This window comes from Juglans microcarpa x Juglans regia, chromosome 1S (genome assembly GCF_004785595.1).
Source record: "Juglans microcarpa x Juglans regia isolate MS1-56 chromosome 1S, Jm3101_v1.0, whole genome shotgun sequence".
NCBI classification, from domain to species: domain Eukaryota; kingdom Viridiplantae; phylum Streptophyta; class Magnoliopsida; order Fagales; family Juglandaceae; genus Juglans; species Juglans microcarpa x Juglans regia.
This window is the reverse complement of record NC_054595.1, coordinates 12,488,251-12,508,060: the sequence shown is the minus strand read 5'-3', so window position 1 is coordinate 12,508,060 and position 19,810 is coordinate 12,488,251. Positions and strand designations below refer to the sequence as shown.

The following is a 19,810-nucleotide window of genomic DNA, read 5'->3' as shown; positions in this document are numbered from 1 at the left end:
GACAGGAATTTAGAGACCATTACACCCTATTGAAGCATATAAATAAAAAAATAAATCTGTAAACCTCTGATAATGATCCTCGACAGCCCTCAGCTAGAAGTGTTATTTTCCCTGCATGTATTGCTCTCACAGTTTTATATTAGTTTGTACACAAAAATAAAAAACATTAACAAGATAATTCCTAACAAAATATCTATCAGTTCTTTTCAAGCCTATTTGTGGCTATATATGAATATATCAGGGTCTAACTACAAACATGTGCATAATGCATGTGTAACCATTTCTATGCAAGCATTCTTTTTTTTTTTTTTTTGATAAGTAATAATATTATATATATATATATATATATATATATCAATAGGAATAACTAAGTACATTGGACGTATACAAGAAAACACCTAGCCCGCCCATACAAGACAGTCCCTAATGACCCAAAAGCCCATGAAAACCTACTCAAAATACACCAAGCCCGAATTGGAAAACTATCGTTACACCTCCCCGACCCCATCCCCTAGATTCCGTAAAACTAATCCTCAACCTGAACATCCCACTACAAGAACGTCTTCACAAAGCTCTCCCTTTAGCCATCCCTCGACTTGAGCTACCTCCCTTAACATCGTAGTTAATTGCCCATGAAAGATTCTTTAACTCTCTACTTTTTTTAAACTTAGATTTGGTTTCAAGCGTGTGGCTCGCCTCAATTGCAGTGAGTAGTATTTTAAATTGGTCTTCATATTCTCCCTCTTCTCCATATGAAAGTCCCAAGGTTTGTAGAAACCCGTTATCTTTATTCAGAATCCAATCCGATGTTAAACCCGCTATATCGTTAATCGGAGGAAGAGAAACTAGGGGAACAACATTATCCCCAGCCATAGTGCCCGACTGCACTCCCGACTCTAAACCTTCCCCCACAGGAGGAACCAATGACAATTCTAAACCTTCCCCCACACGAGACACCAATGACAAATCGATAATTTCCTTCCCGCCAAATGGTTGCTCGACAGCTATATGGTTGTTGTCCCCTCCATCTGTTACCATTACAGGTTCCTCCCCTCCATCAAGAAGGGAAGCACTACCTTCTGTTACCCCGTTTGAATCTTCTAAAAGAGGCTTGACTGTTTCTTCCAAAATACTCAAGAACTTGGAGGGATCCCCGTCTTCAACTATAAATGAACCCTGGATAGAAGGACCAACTTCATCTGCAACTAGTGCCTGAGACCCTACAGCTCCCTTAGAAGGCATAGTGACACTGGCATGAACAAAGATGCCAGCATCCAACGACCCTATCGTTGACACACCCTTTGCATGCACACTTTCCGGCACACTTGTCAACACACTTGAACCCACAACTAGGTTCAGCCCCTTGTACACTTTAATCATTAGATCTCTTACATAATCCATAACTCCCTTCAATTGAGATTTGACATCCCACAAGACCCCCTCCAACTCTCCCAATGTCAGCTCAGGTCTTTTGTCTCCTACAAGTGTCTTGCCCTTTCTTTCTACCGCTGAGCTGATCTCGGCCTGACATGCAAGTATTCTTTAACACAATTAATAATTGTTTTTTAAGGCAGGTGGAAGAACCCAAGTATTGAAACTTCCTCGTATCCAAGTAATCATTGTTTATGTACTCCAAAACTATAAGTGGCTGCTGAATGCAGAAGTAGAAATGTGTGTTGGTCAAGAAGGCTTATGGCAAACAAATTTGGCAGCTAGTAGAACAAGAGCATGCAGAATAGTCCCTCACCAAAGATCTCGCATCAAGCAGTGACTAAAAAGCAATCAAGCTTGGTGATGGTAATTGAAATAATGCTGTCAGTAAAAAAATTGTTAAAAGGTTTTTCCTGCAACCACCTGTTCTTTGTTTGTTTGGAATATATATTTTTATAAACAAGCAAAACTAAAAGATCGTGCAGATAATACTGTGACAAACTGTCATGAAGGTATCGAAAAGAAATCAATGATCACGCATAAGAAAATAGTGACTCAAATCCAGGAGCTGCTTGAAATCTGCTTACCAAAGATCTAGTAACCTAAATCAAAAAACTCAGCTCTGGTACACAATCATTCAAAACATCATTCCACTTTCCATGAGGCAGTATCAAAAGATAAAAAACTTTAGTGGACCGGAGGTTTTAGAGCAAAATCAGCTGTGAGTATAACCACATTCCGGGGTCATGTCCTAACATTAATTCATGCCAAAGACATTACCAATTGAAATGGTAAATACTGTACATTTAAATATAATCGATATTACCATTGAGTGAAAAGTATGTTTCACCCATATCTGTATACAACTCCACCAAAGTTTCATCCCCCCCCCCCCCCCCAACTTCGCGGGGATGTCCAAAGTGTGAAAGAAAATATAAGCTACATTACCTCCTAAACAATCAGAAAATGCCATGACAGTGTATAGTTTTTTTTACTATGTATTTATTCACAATGAGAAATTGGTCGTTAACTAGAAATATTGAATTTACAACTTGAACCTGACCACCATGAGGCAGCTAAATTTTGTGATAAATTTTTTTTATCGGTAAAGAAATAAAGTTTATGGAGGTTTCATACATTAAGACCTAACCACACAAGCTTCAAATTGTTTTCCCTTGCATATGTAATATTCTGTTTAATTAAAAAATGAAAAAATTATCCAAATATCATACCTGAAACATCTAATCAATATATAAGCATGCTAAAACATATTAATCTTCCACTTAGTGGACTGATGTATTTTAGCTTTCTCCATTCTGGTACCAAATGCTTCCCATGTACATCTATTTAACTTAAAACCCATAATTTCCCTACCAAACATCACGAAAAAGCTGGAAACCTTGTTCAATAAAAAAACCATAGCATGTATAGATGCCGGCATTTAATGCTGGTCCCACCTAACACTCTCACAAACAGTCCTATCCTTCACTATTCATAGCATATAGTGCCTGGTCTCCTCAAATGAACACAGGCTACTGACCAGCATTTCAGTTACTCAGTTTTTTCAAAGAAGAAACAGTATTTCAGTTACATGACAAGGTAAAAAATGGCAAGACCAACGTCTAGAGACAGCACGCCATATATGTGGAACATGGGAGCCTTTTCATGCTAAAAGATTTTCTATTTTGTGTTTGTGTGCGTGCTTGTGTGCATGAGAGAGAGAGAGAGAGAGAGAGATGCCTTTTAATTCCACGCCACGCTGAAAAGTTTCCTTCTTTGAACCATCTTTGGCAACTCCCATATCATTAGTTGCAATGCCAATAACCTTGTTGTTTGCATCATATAATATCTGGCCCATTACATAGCTTCAATTACAACTGTCCAGTAGCATGTTGAGTGGTAAAAAGAGAGCAAAAATAGGAGTACCTCACTAACAGCAAAGCCAGGATATATTTCTACCCCCAGTTCTTCAGCTTTCATCCCCATCCAACGTACCAACTGACTTAAACTACATCAAAGGGCCAAAACAGAGCTTGTTCAGAAAATTTAAATCATTTAATGTGAAAAGAAGGATCCCAAATGGAACATACGAAAGATGAAAGGAACTTAGGGTCAACAAAGATATAAAGCCCAATTTTAGATATCTATAAGTCAAACTAGTAGTTCAAAGATCCCATTCCAGTCTTCTTTCTAATTGTCTACTTGAGCAAAATACTAGGGCACCGACAAGACTCTGCCAAGTCCACTACAAACCAGCTATTAAACATAAGTCAAGGGTCATAATAGTCACAGTGAGACATAATAAGCATATAACAAAATCTCCTAGAACCATTTCCAGGTAGATTTCAGTTATTTATTGCAGTAACTTAATGTGAATGATGGATGGGAATGGGCTTTTGTAGGGTGTTATGGTCCAAATATGGACAGTGAAAGGCGAAGGTTGTGGGAGGAATTGGCGGGTATTTACTCTTTATGGGATGTTCCGTAGTGTATGGGTGGTGATTTCAACTGTACTCGTTTTCCTATGGAAGAATTCTCTGAGTTCATTTTTGAACTGGACATTATGGACCTTCCCTTGGTGGGGGGTGAGTACACATGGTCTAATGGCCGGGCTTGGTCGAAGTTGGATAGATTCCTTGTCTCTCCGTCATGGGAAGCCCACTATCCAGAAGTAAGTCAAAAAAGGTTACCTCGAGTCAGTTCAGATCATTTTCCCATTCTTTTAGATTGTGGGGGCATTCACAGGGGCCGCCGGTACTTCAAGTTTGAGAACATGTGGCTGACAGCGGATGGGTTTGTAGAGACGGTGCGTGATTGGTGGGCATCGTATCAGTTTAGTGGCACTCCAAGTTTCATTTTAGCAGGTAAGCTTAAGGCTCTAAAACTAGATCTGAAAAAATGGAATTTGGAAGTTTTTGGTCACACAGACAATCAGAAGTCCACTTTGTTGGTGGAATTGCAAGATATAGAGGGTAGGGAATTATTGGGAGATGTCGCGGAGGAGGTATTATTGAGGGAGAGCACGGTTGTGGCAGAGTTGGTGAGGGTATTGTTGTCAGAGGAGATATCGTGGCGGCAAAAATCTAGGGCTCTATGGTTGAAAGAGGGTAATAGGTGTACAAAGTTTTTTCACAAAGTGGCTAATTCACATCGTCGTAACAATGCTATTGAGTCACTTCATTCTGGTACTCAGGTGTTATCCTCTCCTCAGGAATTAGAAGATCATGTTGCACATTATTATGACTCTTCTCACCGAATCGGCAAATTGGAGGCCAAAGCTTGATACTTTGTTTTTTGAGACAATTGATCCGCAATTTGTGAGTATTTTGGAGAGACTGTTTGATGAAGAAGAGATTTTCAAGGTCATCTCTGGTATGGCTAAGGACGAAGCACCAGGCCCAGATGGTTTCTCAATGGGTTTTTTCCAAACTTGTTGGGATGTAGTAAAAGGTGATGTCTTGCAGGTGTTCAGTGAATTCTACGCTTTTCAGAAGTTTGAAAAATCCTTAAATGTGACATTTATTGCTCTCATCCCCAAGAAACACGAGGCCTCAAGTATTGAGGATTTTCGTCCTATAAGTTTGGTTAGTAGTGTTTATAAGATTATTTCGAAAGTTCTTGCTAACCGGCTAAGTCCAGTGTTGGAAAATATTATATCCAAGCCTCAGAATGCTTTTATTTGTGGGAGACATATTCTTGATTCGGTGCTCATAGCAAATGAGAGCCTCGATGCTAGATTGAGGGAGGGAAGCCCAGGGATTCTCTGCAAGTTGGACATGGAGAAGGCTTATGATGATGTGAATTGGGAATTCCTCTTGTACATGCTTGAGAGGTGTGGCTTTGGAAATAGGTGGATTTCTTGGATGAGTCATTGTATTTCAACTGCCTAATTTTCAGTTCTAGTTAATGGTACCCCTGCTGATTTTTTTGATAGCTCAAGGGGTTTGCGACAGGGAGATCCGTTATCTCCTCTTCTTTTTGTTATCGTTATGGAGGCATTGAGTAGGATGGTGCAGGCTATTGTTGATGGAGGTTTTTTATCGGGGTTTAAGGTGGGAAATGGCTCTGGTGGCCCATTTTTCATCTCACATCTTCTTTTTGTAGATGACACTCTGATATTTTGTGAAACGGATAGCAGTCAGGTCCAAACTCTACGAGCATTGTTACTTTGTTTCGAAACAGTGTCAGGGCTTAAGGTGAACCTTAGCAAATCTGAGATGGTACCGGTGGGTGAGGTTCCTAATATCCGCAGTCTAGCAAGCCTTTTGGATTGCAGGGTGTCCTCACTACCATTGAAATATTTGGGTCTTCCGTTAGGTGCATCTTTCAAGAGTAGGGCTATATGGGATGGGGTGGTGGAGAAGATAGAGAAAAGGTTGGCGGGATGGAAAAGGGTGTATTTATCAAAAAGGGGGCGTCTCACTCTTATCAAGAGTACACTCACTAACCTTCCCACGTATTTCTTATCTCTTTTTCCTATGCCTGCAGGGGTGGTGAATAAGATTGAGAAACTTTTTAGGGCATTTTTATGGGGAGGCATAGGGGAGGAGAAGAAATTTCACCTGATTAGTTGGAAGACGGTATGTGCCCCGATTGTGAATGGTGATTTGGGTGTTTGTAATTTGAGAACCTTTAATAAAGCACTATTGGGGAAATGGCTTTGGAGATATCATCGGGAGGGGGGGAGCATTGTGGAAGGAAACTATAGATGCAAGATATCGTGTTACTTGGGGCGGATGGTGTTCCAATGACGTGAGAGGGGGTTATGGAGTGGGGTTATGGAAGTACATAAAGAAGGGGTGGATATGTTTTGAAAATCATATTCGCTTTGTAGCCGGTGAGGGCAACCAAATCAATTTTTGGCGGGATGTGTGGTGTGGAGATCATGCATTGGAAAGGGTTTTTCCGGTTTTATATTGTATTGCAGCTAATAGGGAGGTTTCAGTAGCTGATGTGCGGATATTCTCTCATGGTTTGTATCAGTGGAATATTCTGTTTAATAGGGATTTTCACGATTGGGAACTAGATATGGTTACTGACTTTTTCAGCCTATTACATTTCTCGGGGACTACTAGGGTACAGCACGATAGCTTGAAGTGGAGGTCTAGGGAGCATAAGTTATGTACTGTTAAGGTGTATTATAAACTTTTGATAACACGGGACCATACTCCATTCCCTTGGAAGAACATTTGGAGGTCTCGTGTGCCTTCCAAAGTTGCTTTCTTTGTTTGGAATGCCGCTCTTGGGAAGATCTTGACCACAGACAATTTGAGGAAGAGATGATGTGTAGTGATAGATTGGTACTAGATGTGCAAAAAGCATGGAGAATCGGTGGATCACCTATTATTACATTGTGAAGTAGCGAGGGTGTTGTGGGATGAGATATTTCGGAGGGTTGGTGTCGCTTGGGTAATGCCTTTGAGGGTGGTGGATTTGATGGGCTTTTGGAGCAAATTGCAGGGCTGTCATCAAGTGGTAGCAGTTTGGAAGATGATTCCGTTGTGTATCATGTGGTGCATTTGGATGGAAAGGAATGCGCGTTGTTTTGAAGACAAAGAACGTACAGTGGTGGAGCTGAAGAATTTCTTTCTAAATACCTTATTGCTTTGGTTTTCTGCTATTGTTTTAATTGGGGATAATATTCATGAGTTCTTGTCTTTAGTTCATCGCTCTTAGAATGTATTTAGGTGTCCTGTGGTATACTTCATGTGTACATGGTTTAGGCCTATTTCATTCATATTAATAAAATTTATCTCTTACGTATCAAAAAAAAAAAAAACTTAATTCAAAGCTCAAGTTCCAAGAGAGTTGCAAAGCACAAAAAAATCAAATGAAATAATAATGATGCAATATGAATGTGAGGTTCTCTCCTTTATGTTTACAAAAGAATTTTAACCAGCCAAAAGAATACTGTGTTCGGCTTAAAACAAATGTTTCTAAATAACTGGCCCATGCATTATACAAGCACATTATATATAACTACCTTATAACATAGTTCCCTTTGTTATTAAAAGGACAAGGAAGTGAAATTGCACGATTCTTTGTAAGATACCAAAACTTGTCAGAAGAAACTGGAACATTTATTGGTGCCTGCAGGTAAATTTGGTAGAGAACATAGATTAAAATTAAATAGAAGAAAAAGTGAAGTAAATTTAAACATTACTTCAGCCAATGATTTGTTCCTTGTGTTTAATTATTAGCAGATAAACCACTTTCCTTCCTCATTTAATCATTTTACCTATTTCACAGAACCAGAGTACACGACGAAAACATGCAGGTATAGGATAACACTTCTGAACTTGGATCAAAAAGGAGCTATCACTAGATCAAATTATATAACAGTAACTTTTTCCAAATTTTATATATAAACACGACTTTAAATATTATTGTAGAAATTTTTTTTTTTTTTCTGGATATATATTTATTATAAGGAAGACTTTGACATTGACATTTGCAATGGAGTTCAGAACATGAAAGGAGGATTTTACCTTTTTTCTTAATTTTTTCAGTTTTCCCTTCCAAATGATAGCATGAAAAGGCTAACCATAATCCAGCCCATGGAGAGTGGAACCCCAGGACTCCATCTTTCATAGGAGGAGAACCACCATTAGGCTCCAGGGCCACTGGAACATGTTTCATTCTGAATTCCACATGAAAAAACACTTTTTTTTTTTGTTCAATGGGCCCACATAGATGATATACCAAATCCCATGTAGGTAACATGAGCAATAGTTGGTATATAGCAGATTGGCCCTATCTCCCTAAAGTAAATTCAGTGAGTTGCTATGCATAACCTATGTTTTAAAAGACTGATACAGCCATCAATATACAAAAAGGGAAAAAACAAGTTGAAGTAAAACTAGAGAGAAAAGAAAGAGGTACCTCTTCTTGTTTCCACTGTGGAAGAAGTTCATCTAGTGCCCGGGGTTCAAAAACATTCCCAGAAAGGATGTGAGCGCCTAGTATAACATGGAAATGAAAAATGCTGTGAGCAAGAAATGTTTAAGGGCATTGACCTCATAAGAAAGATGAACAAGTCACTGTTGAAGTATTGGAAAGAAGAGATTCTGATTAAACTCATTTATGCATCATGCATTAGTTATGCTGTCATACTTCATGAGTTTCAGAAGTTAACAGAAAAAAAAATGCTAAACTCTAATTCATAACCAAATATTTATAAGAAAAATTGTCTGATCTATGTGAGAGACAACCTAAAAGACAAAAGCTTTCTTTGTCAGGCAATTCTATCAACAAATCTCTTCTAAATCATTGTCTAGAATAATTCATGCTTTATTTTTGTCTTTCTTGCAGCTAGGCAGAACCTCCCCCTCAATATATCACATGTGATCACCTGCGAAGTAACATCTCTAATGGATTTTTTTCTCATACTGTCTGCAACTAGTGCCATCTCCAACTTTTCAAAAATGCATCCATTTATAACTTCATTTTTATCTACGTATAAACTTTGCAAATCTTACAGCATTAACAGCTGTGTTCCGTATCCACTATATTAAGGATATAATTCACATAATTAAATCTCTCTCTTCCCATTAGTTTAAGCTTTTGGAACAAATAGTGATTTCAATGGTATTAGAGTCAGGTTTTGAGTTCGAACCTTAACTCTACAATTTATTCATTTAATTAAATATTTCAAGTGTTAGGCCCAGTTATTGGAGGGAAGTCTAGCCCGCACATAAGGGAGAGTATTAAGGGTATGTTTATATAATTAAATCTACTTCTTTCCATCAATTTAATCTTTTGGAACAAGTGGTGATTACACACTGTAGAGATCACTCCGTGAATTATACTATCAACGTTCTTAGATTACAAGACAATACACAGATAATCAGACCAATCACAAATGGTGCGGTAGGGATCTTGGACAGTGAAGGCTAAGATGGAAACTCGCGCACCGGAAGCAGATGTAAATTAGAGCCAGCACCCTAACATGAGATGCAAGTGACAAGTGACAGTAAGGTTTCCTCCAAGATACCAAATAGTATTTGAATCACATCCTTTTCCTTTTGTATTGTTGGATAGCATTAGAGCACAAGTCTAAAGATACACGAAGAGACTAATGATTCAAATCACGAAAGAATATTCTGAAAAATATAAAAATCGGGTGAAGGAAAGAACAGAAAAAAATGAACTCATTCGAAGTTTTTTGGACAACTTAATCAAAAGCATTTAAACTGCTACGTTCCATTAACTTGTATATTTCCATTTTCGGAACAAGGTGACTAACTAGATGATAACTGAGGCTAAACAAAGCCAACCCATTCAAAGCCAATCAAAGTGACGTGTAAAATACCTACTTCAGGACCCTTTTCAACTACACACACCGACAAATCAACACCCTTTTCAGAGCACATTTGCTTCAAACGTATAGCCGCTGATAACCCGGCCGGTCCTGCCCCAACAATAACAACATCGTACTCCATAGACTCCCGGTCCGATTCACTACTGAAGCTCCTCAATCGACCAACAGAACCATGAACACTCAAAAACCCACCTCCACCTCCATTTCTCTCAAAGATCCTCAAATTGGCACAATTCAGCCAATATCCATTTGGAGGCCTGGTTAGATTTGCGAAACTGGAATGGTTTATAAGAGACTCCGACGGGTTTGTCGAGATACAAGAAGTGGATTGAGGGGAAGAAGTTGGCCTCGCTGAATTGCAAAGATGCGTATGCAAGTAGCTGGATGTGTAGGAGAACGACGAGTTTGGCTTTCGTAGAGAGCTGGATTTGGAGGAGATTGAGAGAAGCCTGAGCATGGTTGTGAGAAGGACTAGGAGAAATCAGTCATCGGCAATCTGTCCGGAGCTTGTTCTATCATGCATGAACAAATGATACAAACAACGATACGAGTGTGTTCGGAGAGGCGCCGTTGCGTACGCTATTGAATAGGAAAATTACCGGTATGACGGATAGCACTGTTTATCCGGGTTCTGACCCGAGGACTTGGGAATATCCAGACTGAAACTTGGGTTTTAAGTCCAGGCCGAAATCCGGATCAGATTAGCCAGGGTTAGACCCGGGCCGAAACCCGGATGAATCGGGTTTTTAAAAACCCAGATTTCGGGTTCCGGATTAAACCCGAATTTTTTTTTTTTAAGTAATAGCAAAAAAAAGAGAAGAAGAGACGAACTATAATTATTAGAGAAAGTCTACTTTACCTCCCTAACTTGACACCTCCATTTGACTGCTAGTCAAAATTCTTTTTTTTTTTTAAGTGTATTGGTGTATTTTTTTTATTTTTTAAATGTATTTAAATATGTTAAAAAAATGTGAAAAAAAAAAGAGAAAAAAAAATTTACGCTGAGCGGTATGTCCAACGGTCAAAATGGGGCCGCATAGTAGCCACACCCTAATTACTATATCTAAGACAAAGCAGCATGTAGAAATGTAAGGTTAGCCTTCGGGAACTCGGAAGGATCTTGGAACTTGGGATAAAGCAACTAAAACCTTGCGAACTCGGTAGAGTCTTGGGAGTTGGGATAAAACAATTAAAACACATAAAAGCCCCATTTGAGCCATCTCTATCATCTATTGCTGCACTGAAAAGGCACTGCAAGCAGAAGCTGCATAACCTAAAGCCACGTTCTCTGTTGCACTGAAAAGGGAGACGTAAGCACTTGTCTCATGTTTGCATTTCCATCGTTGTTGTCTTTCACCTTTGTCAAATTCTTTCCCGGCATCCACTTCTTCGTCGCTGTCAATGTAGAAGTTGTGATCCGAGACCGAGTTCTTCATCTTCCTGTCTTAGATCTTTGACTCTGCAAAACTCGTACACATTAAAAAACCTTTCAACGGGTTGATTAGAGTCTAAACTCTGAGAGCGGATGAGAGATATGGGGTCGAGGGCGTGGAAGAGAGACTGAAGCACGAGATTCGAGCCGTTGGTCTCTGCCATTGTTGATGAACTTGAGATTCCAATGAGAGGAGAGACGAAATGCTTTTATTGGCGTTTTAATGGAGGAAACGAACAACCTAAGTCGAGAGAAGGAAGACATAAACATGTACGTGGTTTTATGTGTTTGTTCGAAATTTTGAACTAATACAGAAGGTCTGGAATTGCTTTTTGTTTGCGGATTGAAAGACAAGGAAAAAAATCCGGGTACCAGATTTAAAGCCGGGTTTCGGATTTAAAACCCGGTATCTGGCCTGGATGTATCTGGATATTGTTATGCCGGTACCGGGCCAGATTAAATCCGGGCCAGAACCCGTAACCGGTTATCCGGATTCTGGACCGGGCTGGAAAAAAACCTGGCCCGAATGAACAGCCTTACTGACGGATACCTGGTGCTATCGAATAAATAATTAAGAAAATAATAATAATATAGTGAGATAAGAATAATTGTAGTTAGGAGTCAAACCGGTCCGGTCCGATCTGATTTTGGACAAAATTTAAAACCAAATCGATATGTATCGATTTTATATTTTTCAAAATTGATTACGCACCGGTTACCCTCCTAAACCTGTTTTTCGATTTTTTTTAAATGTAAGTTTCACAGTTTGTCATTAAAAATTTGTTTAAAAAAAAAACTGATGTAAAAAAATCTGTTTTATAGTTTTGTTAAAAAAATCTGTTTTAACTTTTACTAAAAAAATCTACTTTACCAAAAACTAATTCAATAAAAAATTTGTTTTACTACAAAAAATCTGATTAACTAAAATCTGTTTTAGTAAAAACTGTTTTTCAAAAAACTACTTTACTAAAAAAAGTCTATATTAGTATTAATTATAAGTATAACTATAGTCTATAGTCTATATTAGACTATTAGTATTAGTTATAAACTTATATATTAGTATTGATATTTTATGTAATAATTTATAAATTATAATATGAAATTATTTGATATATGAATATATATAATTATATATATTATATATAAAAATTTCACATATAAATTTATAATTATACATTATATATAAAACTTATATATATTAATATATATATAATATTTTGTATAAAACTTATATATACAAATATTATTTTTTATATATATTTTATCAACTGGTCCAGTCCGAAAAATCTTAAAACCGGAACCGGACTAGTTCCAGCCAGTTTTCACATTTTAAGAACCGGTCCCGGACCGGACCGGTTCAAAACCGGTAAAATCGGCCCGGTCCAGACCGATTTTTCAGTTTGAATTTACACCCCTAATTGTAGTGTACACCTCTAAATTTATTTGGACAGACAACTGCGAACCAAGACAATCAAATCCATATAGGTTTTCTGAAGAATATTATGAATCATTCGTTACTCATTCTCATATTTTGAATTTGAAACCCACCTCTCCTATATAAAAATAAATAAATAATCCATATTGCCTTTACTCGCATTAATTTTTTTGTTTGAAAAAATTATACTTCATCTCATTTTTTGTTTAATAATTTTTTTTTTTTTTTTTTTTTTTTTTTTTTTGCTTTTACAATTTTCCTTTCTTTATAAATCATTTCTCTCTTACAACATTTTTTATTTTTGTTTATTCAACGATAGATCTGAAAAAAATATAAGTTTATATTCAAATTTGGAGGTGAAAATTATATTTTGGTAGTCGGATATTTATATTTAAAAATAGACTAATAGTTTGAACGTAAAGCGTGGTTTTTTATTTTCATTTAGTTTTTTTTAATTATTTTCTTATTATTAGGATTTAAATTTATTCTTTTATTCTATTATTCATTTTATTCATCTTTGTATCACATGTTAGTCACATGTTTTTATTTCTTCATGTATTACTATAAATACTACTACTGTGCACGGATGTAAATACACTTTACAATAATAATTTTTGTTTCAGTTCTTCCAGAAGATTTGCCATCTCTCTCTCGTTCTTTGGTTTGCTAGGGTTTTCACCCTTCCTATGCTCTGCTAGGGTTTACATTTTACATGGTATCAGACGTCCTTTTTCATTGCTTATATGGCGCCGTCTCACAAATCCATCTCCGATGATGCCACTTCTCCTTATTTTCTTCATCCTAGTGACAGTCATGGTGTTCTCTTGGTTACGTAGCCTCTTCTCGATGAGAACTATCATGTCTGGTCTCGTTTGATGTCTACGGCTCTTGGTGAAGAATAAGCTTGGATTCGTTGATGGATCCATTACTAAACCTTCGGATTCAATAGATTCTCTTTTTTTCTCCATGGCTCCGATGTAACAATATGGTGATATCTTGGATCTTAAATTCTGTTTCTCCTGAAATTTCTTCTAGTATCTTGTATATTACAACTGCTTGTGAGATTTGGTCTGATCTTAAGGAATGATTTTCTCAGAAAAATGAACTTCACATTTTTTAGTTACATAATCGATTTCCTCTCTCTCTCAAGGTTCTCTTTCGGTGAGTAATTAATTTACTCGTCTTAAGGGCCTTTGAGATGAACTTACTAATTACAAGTCTTTTCTACTTGTTCTTATGGAGTTGTACAAAAGTTGAACTGTTATAATCAACAAGAACGTGTTTTACAATTTTTGATGGGATTGAATAAATCATTTGCACCTGCTCGTGCACAAACTCTACTTATGGAGCCTCTGTCTCTTCTTAATAAAGTTTTTTCTCTTCTTTTACAAGCGGAACAACAACGAGAAATATCTTCTGTTTCTTTGCCCCTATTGACTCACATGTTTTTGCTTCTCAAAATGATGGAACCAAATCTATTAAATCTTTTTCTAAGAAGGATAGACCAGTTTGTCAACATTGTGGAATTACTGGTCATGTGATTAAAAAATATTACAAGTTGCATGGCTTTCCCCATGCTACAAACTGAAACAAAGGCAACAGTCTATGGCTAATAATGTTGTCCTCAGTGATAGCAATTCCTTAGTTGTTTCTCCTTTTTCATTGACTAAGGCTCAGTATCAACAGTTTTTAAATCTGCTTCATTATTCTAAATTTGCTTATGAAGTTCATTCTGCTGTCAATGCAGTTGTTTCAAATAATTTTCTGATATTATTTTTCCTCGAAATAATACACATTCTATTTTTTTTATTTTTTATTTTTTGTGTGCTCAGCCTGTATATTTAATTCAAATTCTTGGATTCTTAATACTGGAGTCACTGATCATATGATTCCTTCTATTGATTGTTTTACTTTCATTACCAGTTCTGTTAATGCTTCTATGAAGCTTCATAATGGCCAATCTGTGTCAGTTACACATATTGGCTCTGTATCTATTTCTGAATATCTTGTTCAGATATTCTGAACATCTGAATATCTTCACATGTTTGTTTCATTTCCTCCAAATGCTCTAATTATGAGCTTTGGTATAATAGGCTTGGTCATCCTTCTAATTTCAGGATGTTATTTGTGAATAATTTTGTTCCTAAATTGATTGTTCCATGTAATCCTTGCATGATTTGTCTTTTGGCTAAACAAAGGAAGTTACATTTTCCTAATAATGTTCATTTGTTTGCTACCCCTTTTGATCTTGTTCATTGTGATGTTTGGGGACCATATTCTATACCTATTGTTGATGGTTACAAATATTTTCTGACTATTGTTGATGATTCAACTTGAAGTTTCACATATTCTTAGTCTTATAAAATGGTTAAAACACAATTTCATTTAAAAATAAAATCACTTTGCACTGATCATGGCACTGAATTTTCTTTTGCTCCTTTTTTGCATTCTAAAGGCAACATACATCAACATAGTTGTATTGAGACTCCTCAACAAAACTCTATTGTAGAGAGAAAGCATTAGCACATTCTTAATGTAGTTAGAACAATGATGATTCAATCTCATATGCCTATTAATTTTTGGGGTGATGATGTTTTAACAACAACTTATCTCATTAATAGGCTTCCTACTCCTCTTTTAAAACATAAATCTCCCTTTGAGTTTTTGTTCAAATTTTCTCCCTCTTATGCTCATATAAGAACTTTTGATTGTCTTTGTTTTGCTTCAACTCTACAAAAATCTTGAACCAAGTTTAATCTTAGAGCTTGAACTTGTATTTTTCTTAGTTATCATTTTGGCATAAGAGGTTACAAACTTCTTGATTTAAAAACTAATCAATCTTTCATCTCAAGAAATGTTGTTTTTCATGAATACATTTTTCCTTTTATTTCTCAAAACACCACTGATTTTTCTTCAATTTTTCCAGTTGAATGTTCAACTTTTAGATTCTTTAATTGTGCCTTCAACAACATCTTCTGTCGATTCATTTCTTAACCTCTATTCACCTTCTATTGATTCTTCACCTTCTCATTCAAATGTCTCTTCACCTTTTGTTGATTCTTCACCTTCTCATTCAAATGTCTCTTCACCCTCTATTGATTCTTCTTTCCCATTGCCTTCTGTCACCGTTCTATTACCTTCTGATATTCCTAAAAGATATTCTAGAATTAGAAAGGTACCTAGTTATTTGCAGAATTTTCATTGCAATCCCTTTTCTATGCACTCTACATCAGATCTTTCAATAATTTCTAATTCATCAAGTTCTTTTTCTGTTTTGTCTTCATCTCCTAAATGCGATATTTTCAATTTTCTATCTTATACTAATCTTTCTCCTTCACATAAATCTTTTGTCATGTCCATTTCTACCGATACTGAACCTAAGTTCTATCATTAAACTGTCAAGCACTCTCATTGGAGAGATGCCATGTCAACTGAGATTGCAACCTTAGAAATTAATAATACATAGACTATTACTTCTTTACCTCTTAGTAAGAAGCCTATTGGCTGCGAATGGGTTTATAAGATTAACTATCGTGCTGATGGTTCAATTGAAAGAAATAAGGCAAGGTTGATTGCCAAGGGTTACACCCAAACTGAAGGATTAAATCATTCTGAAATTTTTTCGCTTATTGCTAAAATGGCTACTGTTAGAACTCTTTTGGCCATTGTTGTTGTGAAAAGTTGACATCTTACACAATTTGATGTAAATAATACATTTTTGCATGAGAACTTATTTGAAGAAGTGTACATGGTTTTACCTCATGGCTTTCATGTTAAGGGGGTCTCAAGTTTGCAAGTTGAATAAATCACTCTATGGCTTGAAACAAGCCTCACAAGAGTGGTTCTCCAAGTTTTCAACTTCTATACTCAGTATGTATGGATTTTCAACAATCTAAATCTAATTACTCTCTTCTTACTAAGACTGAGTGTTCATCTTTTATTGCCCTTCTTGTCTATGTTGATTATATTCTCATTGCTAGTAATGATATAAAATATGTTGAGTTTTTTAAGTCTTTGCTTGATGAGAAGTTTAAGCTTAAGGACCTATGTAAGCTCAAATATTTCCTTGGTTTGAAAGTGGCTCGGTCTCCTGCTGGTATTTCTTTATGTCAAAGAAAATATTTTTTGGAGATTTTTTAAGATGCTAGTTTACTTGCTTCTAAACTTGTTGCTTTTCCTATAGAACAAAATATTAATTTGAGTAAGGATGTGGGAGACTTGCTGCCAAATCCTACAGTTTATAGAAGATTTGTAGGTCGACATCTTTACCTCACATTAACTTGGCCATATTTATGTTATTCTGTCAATAGACGTAGTCAATACACATAATGCTCGTCCTTGTGGTGGGACTATTTATAAAATGATTTTAGAAAAGACGACGAGAATTACCGTTCGATTTAAAACTTTTTGCTTACATACCCAGGGTGCAAGAATCTACGTTATAAAATAAAATTTTCTTTGAGAATAAAAGAGGTTTACAGCGGAAAACATTAATCTTAAGATAAAAAGGCATCTCATACAATTAAACTCTCATGCCTAGACTTCCGTGCTCTACCCCATGGGCTATGTCCGTCTTGACGCATACTACTCATTCAGTTCCTATGGGAGGAAGGGGCATACATAAAAACTAAATTGAGTCGATGACTTGTAAGCATTACATCATATAGTTAAAATATAATAACATAGGTTTTCAGCCATGCATTCATCATTCCATATATACTATACATACATGCATACATGCGTTCATTTGGAAACATCAATAGGCCAGGTTTTTTTTTAAAAATGGGTTTTCCTTCCGTAAAACGTATCTCCCGTCAGTGCCTTCATTTTCTAAAGAATGCGATGCATTCATACATTCTTTCTTATCACTTTCATTGGCCGGTACACACTGTTACGCCCTGTGTGTTGGAGTTAGCGGTCTTTTGGACCCAGACTCCACCCATGGCCACGGGTTGGGAATCCCTTTTCCGTTAGGGGCAGCACTGGGTGCACCACCAGTTCTACTTACCCGACATTGCAATCTACCCATTCTATTGGTACCCTTTTCATTCATTCATATAGCTGTTACGTATTTTCATACATTAAACATTCAATCATTTCATTCAGTTCAGTCTTTTCAGTCCTTTCTTTTTTAGTCATTTTCATTTAATAGTTCATTCATGGAAAAACGTCATTTAAGAGCATTGGCTTAAATATCATCTTTCATGACATCATTTAAAGCATCAGTTCATGACATTTTTAAAGCATCAGTTCATAGGGACCTTTTAAAACAGTTTCTTCGCATCGTTTAAAGTAAAGAACGAGGCATAAGCCTCAACATCTCTTTTCATGGAAAATACATATAATAGATATTGCATATAGCCATACATTCACATGCATACAATTAATACTTTGGTTGCGTAAAAAAGGATTGCCAAGGAGGGCCATACATACGTATACATTTGAACACTTAGCACGCTTTTCATAAAACATCTTTCGTGTCATTTCGTAAAGCATCATAAAGGAAAATCATTTCATTTTCATTTTCGTATATTTTAGAAAACTCTAGAAGAGTATGGACGTAATACTTATCTAGACTTCATGCTACTTTTATATTATGCAGTTCATTCATGTGCGTGTCAGATGACAACCTACATGCATACACATAACCTTAACGTCATTCTTTATATAATACATAAGCAACTAAACTTAGAAATAGAGCTGCACTTCACTTAAAATACTTTCCTTCTATCCCGTGCCCTTTACTATATTTCAAATTTTTCCGCTATGATTAATTTTACGTATGTTTGCCACACATACGAGCACACAAAGTACCAAAGTACGAAAGGAGTGTAACTCGTACGATGTGCATCCCAATGTTAGAGACTTCTGCCAAATCATAAGCGAGGGCCGATAGCATAAAAAACTTGATGATATCAAAGATTTTACTGTTTTAGGTAAATCCATAAGTCACCTAAGTATAGTACCAGAGCTAGGCTTTAATCTATAGGTTGAATCTTGGTAGTTTCGCGAACAACCAAAAGTGATGGGGCTTGGATCTTTGGCAGGAAAGACATCATAGTACGACCAAGCGTCCCTTAAAACGAATGACCGGAAGATGTGCATGATGAGAGTTAGCCTCATAATGATGGAAACTAAACAATGGCCCAAGCAATAAATCGAATAGTGGAGATGCTGCAATAGCAGTAAGAGCTCTTGTAACAACACTGCAACAGTAGCAAACTCTCCACCAACGCATTGAGCAAAGAGGCTATTTATATGAGCAGTTCTTGGCCTATTAGTACCCAAGATTTTTCAAAAAAGTAGGACCCATGAAAGCTGGAAAATGGATCAAGGATCTTGAGAGGGCCTTCCGAGGTGATTTATGCCAGTTACCTGTTGCAAGGGAAAACTACAGTCTAGTGGGATAAAAAGAGCTAGTTGATGATAATGGAGTTAAGATTGATGAAGTTTGTGACCTAGTAGAGATTTAAGGAGTTTGTTCCCTGCCGTCATAAAGTAGTAGAAGGCTAGGAAATTTGCTTGTCTGATTCAAGGTGGCATGGTTGTCAAACAGTTTGTTGCTAAGTTTATGGAGCTAGGAAAGTTTGCCTTGCATCATATCTCCATAAAGGAGATGCGCATGAAGCATTTTCAATATGGATTGCAATTGCAAATACGTTCCCAAGTAGCCTGCCTGCAGATACAAGATTTCCAAATGCTAGTGGAAGTATCCTCTATTGTTAAATGCGAGCATCACAATCTAGCGACCATGCTAATTGGCCAAAACAGCCCAAGGAGGCAGGACTACCTAGCTTGAGGGAGATCGGGTCAAATGCAATCAGCACAAGTGCGTGTGTATGCCTTGACTCCTGGAGAGACCGATGAGGAGACCCCAGAGACCCAAGAAGCAAGAGTCATCACAAGTATGAACTCGATTTAATTGAGAATTTTTGCATCATATGAAGTAAGTGCATCATTAAGATTCAGAATATTGGATCATATCAAGGAGAGTCAAACAATACGAGTACTATGCATGCACTTTGTTTGACTTGGGTTTATCCTAGGTTGTGGCAGTGGCTCTGCTGACTAGGGAGGTGGTAGTGTGTACAATAGTTGACATGGGTTATCCCTTAGAATTGGGATGAAGAGTGTTGGAAGTAGACCTCATAGTTCAACCTGCTAGGATTCGACATTATTTTGAGAATGGATT

At 36.8% G+C, this 19,810-nt stretch overlaps 2 protein-coding genes across 3 annotated transcripts in view; both read right to left on the bottom strand.

Annotated features, from left to right (window-relative positions):
- The window catches only part of LOC121246494 (electron transfer flavoprotein-ubiquinone oxidoreductase, mitochondrial), a 30,899-nt gene extending 20,545 nt beyond the window's left edge, over window positions 1–10,354 (bottom strand). For both annotated transcript variants that reach the window (XR_005937123.1, XM_041144671.1), the window contains exons 1-6: window positions 9,743–10,354; window positions 8,314–8,390; window positions 7,415–7,521; window positions 3,358–3,439; window positions 3,172–3,280; window positions 65–111 (exon numbers count right to left, since the gene is read on the bottom strand). Coding sequence is in view for 1 of the 2 variants with exons in the window: in XM_041144671.1 (XP_041000605.1) it covers window positions 65–111; window positions 3,172–3,280; window positions 3,358–3,439; window positions 7,415–7,521; window positions 8,314–8,390; window positions 9,743–10,208 (888 nt within the window). In the remaining variant the exon portion in view is untranslated. The remainder of the gene's footprint in view (window positions 1–64; window positions 112–3,171; window positions 3,281–3,357; window positions 3,440–7,414; window positions 7,522–8,313; window positions 8,391–9,742) is intronic.
- LOC121246496 lies at window positions 65–2,858 on the bottom strand. The gene is made up of 2 exons (XM_041144672.1): window positions 939–2,858; window positions 65–902 (listed from the first exon to the last, which is right to left on the bottom strand). The coding sequence occupies exons 1-2, from the start codon at window positions 1,399–1,401 to the stop codon at window positions 565–567; spliced, it is 801 nt and encodes a 266-aa protein (XP_041000606.1). The 5' UTR covers window positions 1,402–2,858; the 3' UTR covers window positions 65–564.
- Window positions 10,355–19,810: the final 9,456 nt, after the last annotated feature.